The sequence below is a fragment of the Carya illinoinensis genome, chromosome 9 (genome assembly GCF_018687715.1).
Source record: "Carya illinoinensis cultivar Pawnee chromosome 9, C.illinoinensisPawnee_v1, whole genome shotgun sequence".
In the NCBI taxonomy this organism is placed as follows: Eukaryota; Viridiplantae; Streptophyta; class Magnoliopsida; order Fagales; family Juglandaceae; genus Carya; species Carya illinoinensis.
In genome coordinates, this window is record NC_056760.1 from 25,882,014 (window position 1) to 25,899,154 (window position 17,141).

At 35.2% G+C, this 17,141-nt stretch overlaps 1 protein-coding gene across 1 annotated transcript; it reads right to left on the reverse strand.

Moving 5' to 3' along the window:
* Window positions 1–1,767: 1,767 nt before the first annotated feature.
* LOC122276963 lies at window positions 1,768–9,698 on the reverse strand. Its single transcript, XM_043086848.1, has 7 exons — window positions 9,618–9,698; window positions 8,305–8,465; window positions 7,724–7,882; window positions 7,556–7,622; window positions 7,305–7,385; window positions 3,055–3,126; window positions 1,768–1,830 (listed from the first exon to the last, which is right to left on the reverse strand). Exons 1-6 carry the CDS (start codon window positions 9,696–9,698, stop codon window positions 3,067–3,069), a joined length of 609 nt encoding a protein of 202 aa, XP_042942782.1. The 3' UTR covers window positions 1,768–1,830; window positions 3,055–3,066.
* Between the last annotated feature and the right edge of the window lie 7,443 nt (window positions 9,699–17,141).

Sequence of the window (17,141 nt, forward strand, 5' to 3'; positions counted from 1 at the left end):
TACATATTTATATTAAAATTAGCTATGTTGATGACTGATAACTTGATTTCATTTCAAATCAGTGTATCTTCTACACTGTTGAACCCAAAACAGTGTAGTAAATACATCAAGCTTAGATCATAAAGCAACGCATGTACTCTGCAAATATAGGTTGTGCTGTGGTTCTAATCATACTGCAAAAGCGCCTAGACATCGAAAATCACTTGGTTGCAGACTCTAACAGAAAGCCAAAAAGGTTATGAGAATGAATATTACCTTATGAAGGCAAGGCCACATATCAGAGATAATTTTGTTTAACCAGTCTACCTGCACAATTGTGTAAATGATCAACATGCTAATGAAATTTAATTAGCATAGAGCAACCACAGAAAGTATGGTATAAAAGTTCTAAGATGGCTGTATGGCAATACTAACTTGATCATAATCAGGTTCTTCACCCAGAAAAAAATTTTCAGCACAGCAATCTTAAGTCCATATTACACACCATAATTTCTATCCTCAAAAACTTTAACTAGCTCTTAAGCTTAATAAAAAAGATGAAAAGAAACAGGTTATTTCATCTAAAGGTCTCCAACAAAATGCTGTTCACAAAATTCTCCATTTCTCAGCATTGTGTTGTTGCTTTTGCCTGTGTGAGTTTAAACCAGAAAATATACACTTAAAAAATAGAGAACTGTAAAAAAGAGCCCATAAACGTATTAATAAATCTGAAATACATATCAGTTTAAGTAAGAGAAGGATAATGTTGTCTCTAAAATATGAATAATTTGGTATGAGTCTATAGAGTTCTAACTTATTTGTCAAGTTTGATAAATAATCTGCACTCATACACACAATTGAATGAATATGGAAAGAAATTACAGTTATAGTATATATTTTTAACTATTAACAACAAAATGCATAAATACATATGAGAACAAATAACCATACAAACATGCTTATTTGTAATCATCACCCACATTCAGGCCCCCCAAATCCAGAAATTCTTGTTCCGATCCAGTGGCTAAGCAAATTATCATAAAGACCCACAAGAAGAACGTCAAAAAGAGAGGCTGATTTTATACAGAGAGCTGCAATCTTGTTTTGCAAAATTTTTTATCTAAACTTTATCCAAAAAGAATACACTCTGATATTCTATTGCAAAGGCAGGCTTAAAAACAACAAAAAACCTTAACTATGAGATTGCATATAAACCTAAATTTACAATAACATTAAACAAGTCCCAATTGGCATGATCTTTCCAGGCTTATAATGCTACAATCTTGTGCTACTATATATATATATATATATAGTAAGGACAGATGCAAATGAACATTTGACCTGCTGAACAATATAAAAATCGAGAAATGACTGTTAATACAGCAAAATAAGAAGCTAAGTAAATAACAATTGTGTCTGTTAAATTGTTGGTGAAGACACCAAGGCTTCCAGTTTTTGGAGCTCTAAGAATGTTGTATCAATTAAGGAGATCAGTACTATCAAGTTTGAAAATTAAACAGATATTTCTAGTGTCAAATGTCAAATACTTCAAAAGTAGTAACTTTTAATGTTCCTATATGTCTAGATGCTAGAACCTGGGGTGTTCTCTTTAGCCTATAAAAGCACGAAATTTGAAAAACATAAATAGACCAAGCAAGAGGATAATGAAATCGTGAGCATTGAATACAAGTCATTATGCACTACTAATTGAGACCCTCATAATCACAAAGAAATGGACAACAGACAGAGTTTGAACCTGCAACTCAAAAACAAACGCACCTCAATTCCAGCAAGGCTCTTTAGGATTTTCTAGGCAATGGCCCCATGCAGCAGCAACTCTCCCATTAGTCACTTATACCAAAGAAAAGTTAAGATCAACTAATTATATATAAAGATAAAGATAAAGTGAGAGGAAATTATTTTCCTTTTACTGTGTAACTAAAAGAGAACATTCTCACTAGTATTTATGGGTATATAATATAAAATGTGGTTTCTAATTAATTGGAAAGTTCGATAAAAGGTTCAAATGTTTAATTTGTTCCTTTCCCTAGCTCCTAGCTCCTATTTTTCTTTTGAGAGTTTTTGTTAATAACTAGCTTTGATATTCCCTAGCTCCTAGCTAGCTAGGTATTTCAATAAAGATATTCTAATTTAGATGCAAGAATTCCCTCCATCAAGCAAGTTGGATACTAAAATATATGGTGATCAAACTAGTACAATAACCAAGGAGCACATAGAAAAGTACTTAAATGGGCTCACCATAGATGAGGTAAGTGTACTGATTATTACCTCATAATACTAGTCTTATAGTTATTCCATAGCCAATAAATATGCTATAGAATGTCTATCACAACATCTTATCAAAACATTTCTCAAATGTTACTATGTTTCATATACTTAATCTACAATTAAACCATGCAAAAATTAATGCCCTCCAAATAGTAACCAACCAAGCCCAATAGTAATAAGATCCTATAACAGAATTGGGTATGAAGGAAGAATTTATGGAGAATAGTTGTGGGAATGGTACAAAGTTGAAAAATATATATGGAACAAAACTAGAAGTTGGCAGGCTAGGCCAACTTCTATACTCACTAAGGACCATAAAATGAAATATTGATAAAGACAATTTGGAGGCACCATCTTGGCGAATAAGCTAAAAGCCTTGTCAAACACAGAAGTGTGGCACCAACACTTTTGGTGCTTCCCTTGTGAGCATTTACAGGAAATTCATGCCACACCTTCTAACATGTCAATTGCCCAGATGGGTTATATTTTTTGTACATTATCACACTAGCTTCCTTCAATCATGGAATGACATCCCCAATTTTATATTACTTAAATACAGAGTGTTGTTGCTACTATTTCTGTTCCATTTTGCCTATTTTCTTGAGAGGTTCGTTCATTTCTTATAGTTTAAAGAACCTGCTGAACTAAAGCTGTTATGTCTGAAGTTTTAGCTGTAAGAAAGGTGCACCAAACATGCTTGCTTAGACTTGGGTTGTAGCATAATGTAGTTGAAGGTGATGCTTTAGTGTTAATTAAGGATGTGATTAGTGAAGAAGAGAGCTAAACCTGGTATGGGCATTAATATTCAGGCAGGCCAAGATGATTATGAGAAAACCTCAACCAGTTGATGCATATGATCTGCACAAATACAATTTGTAAGTTCTTTTTCTTGGAGTTATATGAAAGGATATTTCAATAAATTGTAAAGAGACAAACCCACCTTGGCAACCTTATCTTTTTTTTTGGATGGATTGACCCAAAACAAATTAAAAAGGGGGGATTCATGCATGCTCTAAGTTGATATAATTCTTGGATGATCCTCATTATTAAACTTTACATATACAAACCTTCTTCACAAGCAGCATAACTAATTAGAAGCAGAGAATTTTTTTTGTAAATTGATAAGGTTGCTTCACATGAACTTAACACTACATATGTGCATTTCTCTTCCAGTGAATTAGCAAACACTAATCACTTTGTAATCTCGCAAGTTAGACCTTATAACCAATTATAACTAAAAGAAATTCAAGCCCATGCAAAAGCATTAGTAGTGTATACTGTAAAGGCTTTGTATTGAAGTATTGATTTGAGTTTCCAAGCCAATAAATTATATAAATGGTTTCAAATTTATATCCTATGGGAGATAAAAGAAATTAATAAAACACATGAACTCAATCAATGACAGGAGCAGAAACTAAGTGAACCTAACCCAACAATAAAGGCACAATCATCAACTTGGCATGAAAGAAAAATATGAAAGCAAAATCTAAGGAAATATAGAACATAAATGTGGGGGAAAAGGTCTCTAGGTAGAGTCACATTGTCATCTCTCCAATTAAAAATAAGCCCAAAAAAGACATCATGAAGCAGAGAAATGGTCCGGCACACCAATTACACCATCCATGTTATTATCTAATATAAAATTTGTAAGGACTTTTTCAACCTAATATCAATCAAATATTACCCTTGGTAAACAAAACAAAAAAAAAAAACCATTCTCATCTAAATGAGCAATATTGATATGGGCATCATTTTTTTCAGTACTATCAAGTTTTTGGATGAATGGACTATGTTGCTCAAAATTTATAAAGGCAAGATCTATTAGAACGTACTATGTATTTAGGGACTAAAAACTTAGTTTATTCTTGTTAATTTAAGCAAAATTAACACAACATTCTTTCTGTTATTAGACTCATAGAATAAGCAAAATGAAAATAAAAATCTCTGCAATATATGGTTTTTTTTGTAGTGAGAACATTAACAAAAACAATTATGGCACAACTCATATATAAAACTTTAATATTAAGCTAGCATAATATGAAGTAAATGACTAACAATATATTACCCAACATCTACTTTCAAATACATAACATACAAGAAATATCACTCGAGTTATAAAAGCTAGGTGTCCTTTATATATAATTTTGTGTATAAATCCATCATAAAAGGAGCCATTAAAGATAATGAGAGCAAAAGTTTTTGAAATTATAGTTCATATAGATCTGAATTGGGAGTGCTTATTAATTGGCTAAAGAGAGGAAAAGGAAGCAAAGGAAAAATGCTAGAAAATCAAAGGAAAGAATGAAGAGAGGTGGGGGAAGATAAGGAGATTAAAGTAACCCAAATGTCATAAAACATTTCCTATGGAGGGCAAATAATCTTCCAGGATCAACTAAAGTAACATTTGAAGAAAAATGTTAGTAAAAACCCCTACTGTCCAATCTCTAGTTGAGAAGAAGAGACAGTAATACATGTACTATGGACATGTATAGATCACATCAATATTTGGGCAATTGCAAGTAGTAAGCTGCAGAAGTGGGAGTTAACATGGCAGATTTTACAGAGTTATGGATGAATGTTATCTTTGTTTAAAAAGAATAAATTAATTATGTGATGCACATGTAAAAATTTAGTGTTGTAAGGTGCATGAGAGAAAATGTCTTAAATACACACAAACAAGATAAAGCAGCAACCAAAGATTCAAGGTCAACAAGAAGCTCAAAACTTACAAACAACTCTCTTTTGTTCTTTAAATCATATAACATCAGATTAACAAGCCTTGAGTTTCATATTGAACTTGGTTTCCATTTATTTAAGGTGTGATTCTATCTTCTTCTTCTTCTTCTTCTTCTTCTTCTTCTTTTTGGGGGGGGGGGGGGGGGGTTTGGGGTGTGAATCTTTTGCTCTTTTCATAATTTGTTAACTATAGACAACAAGGGCTGTTGGTGTTTCTTGCGCTAATTTGCTTGCTTGTATTTGGAGAATAATATGGGTCAAAATTGGAACTTTGGAAGCTATGAGGAGATTTTGTTGGGATTTATAGAACCATATATGATCAACAAATAAATTTAGTCAGGCATTACAAGTACACCCAAAAAACAAAAAAAATCTGGAACACACATCAGGAACTAAATAAGTACATGAACATATTTGAGCAAATATATTATAGAAGTTGGCTTAGTCTTATTTTATACTCCACTTGCCAATACAATGACCCCACTTAAGCTAAACATGCTAACCCAACACAAGCATCTCAAAAATACCTTGCTCTCCATCTCAAACTTTTGAAATTCATTCAGATTTTACCTCAAGTAAGAAAATAAAGTCACCCAACATCACTTACACACACAACAGCTGAAATAGATGTAATTAATTACTTTAATATTTGAAAACGTGGCATGCCATAAGAGGAAACAGCAAAACCTGGATTATAACAGATATTTCTGAGATTTCAACACTACACTATTGAAATAAATCTTTGTGTCATTTGGTTAAGCATTTCAATGGGCATGAATTAACAAATAAGCATTTCAATGGGCATGAATAAACAAATTCCTGGTGATCCTGAAGTTATTGAAGGTACTTTGTATGTATATAACTTGTAAGGCATCAATTTTATGTTTTAAAAAGATACTATAATAAGATGATCCATCTTAAGCAATAAACAACTAATTGGGATGTGACATCTTTTTTAATTATAATTCCTTTCTTGTTTGTTCGGTACCTTGTATGGGAAGATTTGATGAAAAGGTTTCTTGTCTTCATCTTTATCATGTGCTCAACATATATAACCAAAAAGAAGGTCATTGGTTTTAACATTAATTTTATAATCCAAGTACTCCAAGGAACATATAAATATTTCTACAACAAAATTATTTATAGGATCGAATGCTAGCTAGCTAGATCATGTATGTAGCACAAGGTTTGACTAAAAACATTAAAAATTGCTCCCTCCTAACAGACATCAACAGAAAAGACATATAAATAGAATGTTTCAAACCTGTGATTACATGAATTAATGAGTTAATTGCTCTTTGAAAATTAGGGTAGTGGAAAAGGAGACATTTGAAATCACAACAATTTAAATTCAAAGACAACATCATCTTCCTTAGCCATTATATCAGTTTTATATAAAAAAAAAAAATTGTTGAATTGACTTCTATATCTGGTATCCCACCAACATATTTGCCCCAAACAGTTTTTTCATTTGCACAAAAGTGACATCCCAGGTTTGCTACTTTCATGGTCACTGCACCCACCCAACAGAGAGAAACTAAATAAATAGAAGTATTTGAATATTATTGAAGTTAGTTTAATGTGATGTTATTTTTCAGAAATCAATTCATATTATGTCTAAGTTTACTATATTTAGTCTTTACTATTATTAGCTAATCCTGGAAGTTGTCTTTCTGATTTAAAGATGTTGTGAGTCTCAATGTAAGTATATATATCAGATTATTGAGAAATGAAGAGCCAGAACACTTAGAATCAATCTTCATGTTGTAGATTGAAGTTTCTCTCAAAACTGACTCTGTTTTGAATCTGTTATTATCAACACAGATTCATTAATCTTGGGGCTATTAAATAAATAAAAATCAGAAAAAGGCAATAAGTTCTATTAAATTCCTGCCAATTTTGGTACCACTATATTCAGAATTTTGTACCATCAATTTTTTGCAAGATTTTCTTCATGACTTTCTGCTTACATCCACCACAATGGATGTTAACTTTGAGAACAGATTTTTGCATGCACAAGCAAGCCAAAAAAAAAAAAAAAGCATAAAGTATAGGTAAATACCATTCAAATGGAATCAAATACCAAGATAATTAGCTATTATTGGCTTTGGGTATAACATGGGGCTATTAGAAGGAGGCCATAAGATAAAATGCATCCAAACACGATACAATGCAGAACAAGTTCATTCAGAACATGTAGAAATAAGCAAATTTTCAGATACAGGAGAACATTAATAGGATCATTATACTTGAAAAATATTAATAAAATCAGAAAAGAAACAACTAAAACTGAAAAATACCTGTCCATAGACAAATACAAAACTATTGAATCCAGCCAAAAAATTTTCAACAAGACCCCCTACAAGCTCGAACATATCTTGCTGAAAATAAAATAGAATTATTTAGCATTCAACACCAACAACAGATTAAAAGGTGATTAAAAGATGTGTGCGGAACGGTAAAAACAGAGAGGGTAGAGTCTGTGTGCGCTTGAGTAAACCAGAACAGGGAGGGTGAGATCAGAGAGTGAGAAGGTTGAGAAAAAGCTTACCAGTGTGAAGAGAACTACTGGAGACGACACTACAGAGATTCGATCAACCAAGATGAACAAAATGGTTCTAGGGTTCAAATCGCACAATCACAAAATCAGAAATAGGGTTCAATTTGATCACAAAAACAGTAGAGAGAGGAAGAGAGAGTGAAAGAGAGAATGGCTCACCGAGAGGAGGTGGTCGACGGCGAGAGTCCACGTCCACCTGAGGGTTTATCGCACGACAATGAGAAATAAGAAAAAAAAATGTAAGAATGAAAATCGGAGGAAAAATCAAAATGGTCAGTTGCAGTAAGAACGAAAATGAAGAAAGGGGAATCGGGATATCTGAGTGTACGAGGGAAAATCGAAGGGGAGAGGTGGAGAGAAATTAAAATTGGCACCTGCCGCTTTTAAAAGATATTCCCAACGATTTAAGTTTTGCTGTAATTAAATATATACCACTTGCAGCCATTTTTTACGTTGTAAAAAGTTTAAAATTGATGCAAAAGTCTAGCCTAGATAATGTGGCAAATTTTTTCATTACAAAAAATAAAAAAAGTCGCTGCAAAAAACTAGTTTCAAAACTTGATGCTAAAATGCAGCGGCAACATTAAAATCACTGCAATTGATAACCTGTTGCGGCGATTTTATTTCCAACAATCTTAAAATCGCTGCAAAAGATCCTTTTTCTTGTAGTGTGGGGGCTTGTGGGTCTTGGCATGGAGTTTCCTTGTCTCACACATCTTACAAGGTTGTACTTTACTGACATGTGTAAGTGAAGATCAAGTGAAGGGTGGATATGGGACCACAAGTGATTTGCTGAAATCTTTCCAGCTATCTTTGGGACGTTTAAAAACTTGGTGCAACCGGCTGACGGTGTGGCTAAAATGGGTGACACGTGGCACTCTCCTATTGGTCCACTGGTTATCTGGAAATCACAAAAATTTTTATTACATCATAAATTTATAAAAATTCTAATGAAACCAACGGTGCAATTATTTTTATCTAATAGTGATCCTAAGTATCTCAAAAAAATCCAAGAAGTTACATGTTCTCTTTAAGGAACATAAATTGACTTTGCCTTTAAACCGAAATCCTAACTAGTTTAATCCATAGATTTATCCTATTTGTTTATGTTAGATCAATACATCCAATTATTAAAGAAAAAATTTTGATCTAACTTGCTTTTAGGGTATTAGAGTTTCCACTATGGTTTGCTCAATGCTCATGGCGGAGCTAGTTACATGTTCAGATTTCATTAAAGGGTTGAATATGGTTTATTTGAATAAGTGAGTTTGTGATGCAATTTGGAAAAATTATTAAAAATAATGGCTAGACTATTGTGATTATTCTTTGAGGTAAAGACCCTAATCACTTTACCCTTATAATGTCAACAACCACTCATTTTTCTCTTGGTTTGGTAATGAGCCTCGCCTAAAAGTCTTTAATTTCTAATCTTTGTTGTTAAATCTAGGAGATGATTTTTAAATCAAGCCAAGTATTTTATTTTGTATGGGGTATTTTTAGTGATTGAAACAAACCTAATTTTTAAAGTAAGCCTCTTAAATTTTGGAACCTCGAAAATAAAATATATTTTTGGTAGTTCATTTATTTATATGACTTTATTTCCTTAGAAATATTTATCATGATTCATCATTTTAATTCATGTTAGAAAAATCCATTTATTTAGATGATTTTATTTTTCTAAGAAATATTTATTAAAACTCGTCATTTTATTTTATGATGAAAAGTATTATTTTTGGATCAATATATCAAAGTTGAATTTTAAGTATAGTCTCATTCCATGTCATTTTCATTTCTCAACTTCTTTTGTTTAGTTTATTTTCATTTTCTCTATGTTTAATCTTTACACCTGGATTAAAGTTAAGAATCCCAAATGTTGGGCTAGTATATATTGCCCAAAATCCTGGTTCCCTTCCACTCTCTCTCTCCTCTTTTCTTTTCTTTCACTTTCTCCTCCAACATCATTTCTCTCTCTCCCTTTCCTATGCCAAGCCGGCAGGCGCCACTGTGAACAGTCACCCTAGCCACTACAAGGACGCCATTGCCGGCCAACTACCTGCTCCTCTCTCTTAGCCCCCAATCTCTTAGGATTTCTCCTTTTCCCTCCCAATGCTCTCTCGGTCAGTCTCTCTCCCATCTCTCTGCTTCTCTTTCCACCAAAGCTCAGCCCCTTTCCATCACCTCCACCAATATTGCTCGTCCATTAGCAAAAACTCTCTTTCCCCTAGCTTGGCTTCTCTTCCCCATCTTCATTTCTCCATTTCTCTCTCTATTGCTGCCATTTGTCATGCCAATCGTGCAGCCCAACCATCTCCTCCATCCTCAAACCACCACCGAAAGCCACCAAAGCCCTGTCTTGTGTAATCTAAAACAATAGCAAAATACACACACACACACACACACACACTCTCTCTCTCTCTCTCTCTCTCTCTCTCTCTCTCTCTCTCTCTCTCTCTCTCTCTCTCTCTCTCTCTCTCTCTCTCTCTCTCTCTCTCTCTCCACCCACCATGCAAACCACATATTTTCCTCCACCCATCAAAAGCCCATGTCCAAGCTCCACCTCCCTCAATCCCAAGCCAGCCACTACCTCTCTTCCTTGCACCACCAAGAGCCATTAATAGAAGACCTACCGTGAAGAACCACCAATAACAACAACAAGCCTATGTGGTTGTACAACCATGAGCCACCCAGCGGCACCACCCCTTGATTTAACAGTATAACTCTCTCCAATTTAGGTTATTAGTGGCTTATGGGCTAAGTCATATTTATTATTCACATACATGTGTTTTGGATTAAGAAGTAAGTGTGTAGTGTTTGTAAGCATGTGATTGAGTTGGAAATGGAATGTTGTGAAATATGCTCTGTGTTGTGAATTGTGAATGTGAAGTTTAAGATGTGGTTGTACTGTATGAAGTGATGGGATGATTGTATAGTTTGTGAAGTGTTGGGATTGTGGAGGTTGGAAAATTGTGAAGCGTGATGATTGTATGGGTTTGAAAGCTTGTGAAACAATGTGTTCATATTGGTTGTTATATATTGGGTTTAAACCTCCATTTATGTTTAAGTGAAGAAAGTCCAAGTCAATGGTAGTTTTATACATTTTCTAAGTTTAAATTGTATATGCACTTGAAAATGAAATGACATTAAATTATGAGTGCATGTAAGTTGCCATTGGAAACGCACATGACTGGACTATATGAAATGAAAACATGGAGTCCAAATAAGTATATATTATATTCTTACACTTCTAGAGTTTTCTAAATGATATGAAAATAAAAATAAAATACTTTTCTTTTTATGAAAAAAATGTTTCTTTTTATTGAATGATGGAAAATGAAATGTTTTCTTAGAAATAAAATGATGGTTTATGAAAGTATATTAAAGTATTAATGTTTTAAAGTATATGTATGTAATTGTCTTCTTTGACAGCCCCTTTTTATGCATCTCAAAAATAGTTGTATGAATGTGAAATGGATGTTATATGTTAATGGTGGGTTTTCTGTTAATGGAGTGCCATTTCCTTGCACCACCGAGACCTATTAACAGAAGACCTACTCCCTTTGAAAAAAGTAGGTAAGTTCAGGACCCACGCGAAAAAAAAAATCATTTTGTAATGGTGAGGGTCCCACTTTTTTTTCTTTCAAATGGAGTGCATAAAACTTGTACACCTCCTAAGACTATATGTAGTATTATTCTTTACATAAATATATCATACAGTAGAAAAGGAAATATATAGAGGTTTTACACCCTAAGACAGTATCTGGTATTACTCTTTACATAAATTGGTCCCCCATTGACACAATTGTTGGTTCCGCCACTGAATGAATGATGAAATTTATGATCGAGACTATGAAATGATATTTATCGGTGAATTTTATGCTCATGCTAAATGATGTTTATGAAATCAAATAGATTGGTGAATGAAAAGAAAAAAAAAAATTGAAAGGAAATGAATTTTTTAATGTATGAAACTATGTAACATCCATGAGTGAATAAATGACGGTACCAATGGATTGGGCAAATTGCAATGCCAGGTAATTAGTATTAGTAGTGCACCTAGTGCTGCCTCTTAATTGAAAGGGATTCTCAACCTATGACCACGGGTGGAATTCGAGTCTAAAAGACTACTAACCCCAACACACGTAATGTAATTGTGTGTATTGGCCAATGGGAAGTGATAATAGTTAAATTGAATGTTGTGAAATAGTTTAGCTCTTTATGAAGGAATTTATAAGGTGTGAGAGATCATGTTTTATGAGAAATGAAAACCTTTTTAAAGAAAAACTTTATCTTGTAATGTCTTCAAAGGAAATAAATGATTTATGTAAAGTATGTAGATGAATTATAAATGCATGAATGAAAATCTATGTTAGTATGTTTTCTAGTATGAAATGATGCTTGTTGAATAGTCGACTCATTTTATTTTTATGTATACCCCTCCCTCTCTTAGGAATAAAATAAGGATGAAGCATCAGGATAGACATCGCCCAAGGAAAATGTGATAGAAGCCTACACACATTTTTATGTAATGTATGAAAGAATATTCTCTAAAAGGACTTTGTATTTTTTTTTTTTTTAATGAATACCATTGCAAACTCTCTCTTTTAATTTTTAATAATAGAATCTTTTATATCTTGGAACATAAAGGAAAAAGTTAAAGTTCACTATTTCCCATCTTTTTTTTTTCTAAAACTATTTCCTAAAGTCCCACCACAAGAACATGTGTTACACTTAATAGAAATAAAGGTTGGTTACCTCACATGTTGTTGAAACACAAGAGATTCACTTTGAAACCTTGAAATCGCAAATTAAATTTACTGAATGATATTTATGGTCACCTTGTAAATACTTAAAAGTTGCAGTAGGACTTGCTAACTAAAATTTAAGGTTTATATTGTAAGTTTGATCCTAAATGAGATTCATGATGAGTCGTTGACTTTGTGGTTGTGCAAAAGTTTTTTATCTATAAAAGTAGAGTCTCTTGATAGGCGCAAGCTTTTATAAAGATACTAAACATGAGATTATGCATGAAGAGAAATGGTTATTAAATACCATTTGAGACTTGTGGTTTAATCATTTGTAGTTGGCCACAGAATTTCTCTCCCTCATGATATTGCTTATCATGGACATGATAATGATGTATTCTATGATCATGTGGCATGGCTAGAAGCATTTAGTGAGCACACATATTTATCATGAATTTTTTGAGGTTATAGTGAAAAAGGTATGTCGACAAGTTTAAATCGACTCACTCACACGAGTGATCGAAATTGGCACTTAATTAGCGAGTGGAGATAAGACATTGTGTCTCTTGATGCTTACTACATATGGAGAAGGTTGACATAAATATATATGTTACCTTAGCTAGGCTAAAATGAGATCTTTGTTATTTGTTAAGACTGTGCATGGATAGTCCACATTTTATGTAGTTTATGTTTAGCTAGATGCGAGATTCTTTTTAGCGCTTTAGATAGCCAGCAATTGGAATGACTTGGGTTAAGCATTGAGATAACGACTAGAATAAAATCCGTACAATGTATTTAGACATATGCTCTTTTTGGAAATAGAACTCTAAATTCAAACGTGGTTTGGTAAGAAATTTAAATATGAGGCTAACAAAGCAACGAAGCATCATCGCAGCCACATGCAAATTAAACATAGATTAAATACTCAAGGACAAGGACATAAGGGTGTAATTGTGTAGAAAAGAACTTGGTAAATACTTTTTTTTTTTTTTTAAGTCTTAGTGAATATATAGGAGATATTACGATCTGCCCAAAACTCATGCAAAGAAACAAATAAACAAGGGCAACCAAACAAAATGAGAACTGAAATTTTAATTGGGTTAGCAAAACAGATCAGAAATTTTCTGATTCTTTTGATGTCATATATCAAAGCATGAATATAAAAAATATATTAGAACTTGAGATTACATTAATGAAGTAGAAATCTTTATTCATTTAGTGTTAATAAAATATACACAAAATAAAAGATAGTATTTAATAATCTATCAAGATAAAATACTACAAAAAATTATTTCATAGGTCTTCTCCCTCTTCTTCCTTTGCTGTGATACTCCGTTTTTACGTGTATTTTTACTGAAGTAGTTTTTTAATTTAATTAATATATTGGTTCGTTTATTTTATATAATTGTATTTTAAATTGGTTTTATTTTATTTGATGTGGTGTTTAATTTATTTTAGTCGTTTTATAGTTTTAAAATCGTTTTCGTCGGATCAGCTTTTGGATTCTGGAAGTGAGGACTTGACCTCATTTTCTTTTCTCCACCTTTTCTTTTCTCTTTTTCTTTTTCCCTTTTCATTTTTTCTTTCTCTTTTTCTTCTTTTCTTTTTTCTTTCTTCTCTTTCTTCTTCTTTTTCCTCTTCTTCCCCCTGTGTGCGCGACCCAGCCCCCCTTTTTCCATCCGTTTCTTCCACCGCCCAGTTCGCCACCGTCCCGCCGCCGTACAGTGCACCACCCCCACCGGTCGACTCCACTCCGGCCGGTGATCACCTCCCTCAATTTTCAGGCCAACCCGTGCAGCCATTAGCCGCCACGTACGGCTGGAAGTCACGGCACCAGCTCTCCCTTCTCTCTCTGTCGCCGGTTCCTTCCTCAACCTAGAACCGCCGCTCGCTGGCGACATGGCCGACACCACCCACCCAGTTTTCTTCCCCTCCGACCGTTGAACATCCCACCAAGTTTCACCTCCATCCGAGCCACCGTTAGCCGCCACGAGCTCCTCCAAGCCGCACGGTTTTTGTGCTTTTCAGCCGCCGTTGTTCCACCTCCGGCCACCATCTTTTTATCACTTCATCACCTACCTCTTGCCGTCCTAAACCACCCATTTCCGGCCCCGATCCGTTGCCGGAGCAGCTCCCACGAGCTTAACTCTGATCTGCCCCTTTTTGCACTTACACCGCCATTTCCACCGCTACGCACGGCCAAAGCTCAATTCCATTAGTTTCATAAATATCTCTAGACCTTTCCTTATCAATTTCGTGTCTTGGTTTGTCCCCGTTCGAAAGTGGGTAATTTATAACCCACGGCCACAGTGTAAAATACACTCTTACGTTGCTTTTTCTCCACTGTTTGCAATGTCGTGAGATTTCAAAAAATACCTTATAGCACTGTAAGTATTTTCCAAACTTTATTTTAGATTTAAATATATTTTTGCTCTTACAATAAATTATTGGACTGGTTGGTTGATTCCGGACTGAGTCCGAGGAGTTCGGGGGTCGGATGGATTGAGGATGGAGTTGTTTGGTTGATATTGATATTTGTTTGAGATATTTGTGCCTTGATGTTTGCATTGTATAGTGCACGCATGTTCATGTTTAAAAAGGGAAAACTGGATTTTCGTGTAGTTGCATGCATGCACATGTGTTTGTAAAATGAAAACTGGGCTTGTAAGGGGGAAATGATTTACGGTATATGTGAACGGTTGGATTGACTGGTTTGAATCAGAGGCACGTGTAGAGACGGTGGTAAATAGAGACGGTGGTAGAATCCCACCTGTGATTCCAGCCTACGGTGCGCGCGTAAGGATGGTGGTAAGTAGGGACGGTGGTAGAATCCAGCCTGTGATTTCTGCCTATGGTGCACGCGTAAGGACAGTGGTGAGCAGGGATGGTGGTAGAGTCCCGCCTGCGATTCCCGCCTACAGTGCTCTGATGGTTTGATTTTTGGGCCATTATCTGGAATAATGGCGAGGTTGTGTTTAAAGGATATGTTTTGGGCCAAATGAGACTTTTGGCATGAGTTGGAAAGTAATACATTTTTGGGGCCAAATAGGATTTTTGGCGTGCGTGGAAAATATGGTTTACGGGTCATGTGCATTTGTATTCTTTTATGCATATTGTTTGAGTTTTAATATGCTTTTATCTAGTGGCATTTGGATCTTACTTACCTGCGGCACCATTTTTAGTACCGTAGATTTTGATGCAAAGATCGAAGAGGAGGAGGAGGCTGAGCCCGAGGAGGCGGCTCCACCGGAGTATTGAGTTGGAGTTTATGTCTTATAGCTGGTTTTGAAACAATATTTGTATCTTGTGATATTTATTATGTATGTTTTGAACGGCTTTGTATTAAATTAAAAAAAATTCTAGTACTTAGTTATATGGCTTTGTTTATCCGCTGCGTGATTTCTTTTGTACACTTGTTGCCTATACACACACTTGGCACTTGGCGATAGGGTGGTGACCTGTGTTATCATGATCCTGACGTCTCGATTTTCCCGTGTGCATACGTGGGATTTGGGGGCATCACAGGTGGTATCAGAGCGGTTTGGCTTTGGGTAAAACCACAAGTCCTGTAGGTGTAGTACTAAAAAGTTTTAAAAGTTGTGTTTTGAAATTTATTTTAAGTTGCTTTTTGACATGTTTTATATGTTTGAATTTATTTGATCTAGTTTGCTTGTATTTATTTATTTAGTTATGTTATTGCATACTGGTTTCTTTTTATTTTCTTGTTATGTGGTTTTGGTTTTGGTTTTATGTTGTTGGTTTTATTTGTTTTTCTTAAAGGGGGTCAAAAGTTGTGTTGTGGTAGGAAAATGGTGAGCCCAAGAAAGTCTACTCAAGGGCCTCGAGACGATATGTCGAGAGATGATGCCATAGCCCAAGCACTAAGGCAAATGATTGAGTTCATGCAGCAGAATTTTAGGCCACAACAAGGAGGGCCTTTGCCACAAGGAGGGCCATGTGGAGTGGTGCAAGCTGGATGCACCTATGAGCGCTTTCTAGCGCATAGAACTTCACCATTCACGGGAGAAGATGATCCACTTCGGGCTGGAAAATGGGTCAAAGATTTAGAAAGAACGTTTGAAGTATGTGGTTGCACTGAGGCGCAACAAGTACTTTATGCCAGCTATCTGTTGTAAGGCACTGCTTTTGAGTGGTGGGATACGAAAAGAGTAATGCTGGAGTTGGAATTGAGGTCTTTCGCCGCTGTGTCCTGGCAGCGCTTTAAGAAAGAATTTAATGATCGATTTTTTTCCGCTTCAGTGAGGCGGCAAAAAGCAAGAGAGTTCTCAAGCTTGGTCTAAGGGAGTATGACCGTGGAACAGTACGCCCGGAGATTTATAGAGCTTGGGCGATTTGCTCCCCACCTCATCGCCACGGAGGAGATGCAGGCCAAGCGTTTCCAGGAGGGTCTGCGTCCTGATATACGCAGAATGGTAGTCTACCACCAGATTGCCACTTTTCAGGAATTGGTTGACTTAGCCACTCTTGCAGAGCGAGAGGTTAATTTGAGTATGGGCTCCCATCCAGGACAAAAGAGGCAGAGTTTTATTGGTGAATGAAGTAGTTCGGGTTCGCCTCAAAAGTTTATTCAGTGGACCAAGACTCGACCACAAGCAGCCTCGGGAGTGCGTATGAGAGGACGAGTGCCAGTTTGTGGAAGATGTAATAGAGCTCACGGAGGCGAGTGTCGTCTGTATAGTAACCAATGTTTTGAATGCGATCAGACGGGACATTTTGCTCGTGAGTGCCCTAGTCGAGTTCAAGAAAGTCGTAGAGCTCGTCGCAGTGGTAGAACTAACCAGAGGCAATTAGCTCGGGCTCAAATGTACGCAGTG

Excerpts from the sequence above, each read along its gene's own strand:
- LOC122276963 (XM_043086848.1), bottom strand. The coding sequence starts at position 9,698 with ATGGGAGAGAGACTGACCGAGAGAGCATTGGGAGGGAAAAGGAGAAAT. Across the intron at positions 7,883-8,304 it reads CTTGATCTTCACTTACACAT|ATATCCCGATTCCCCTTTCT; the intron begins GTCAGTAAAGTA and ends TCGTACACTCAG. Across the intron at positions 7,623-7,723 it reads CCGTCGACCACCTCCTCTCG|AACCATTTTGTTCATCTTGG; the intron begins GTGAGCCATTCT and ends TTTGAACCCTAG.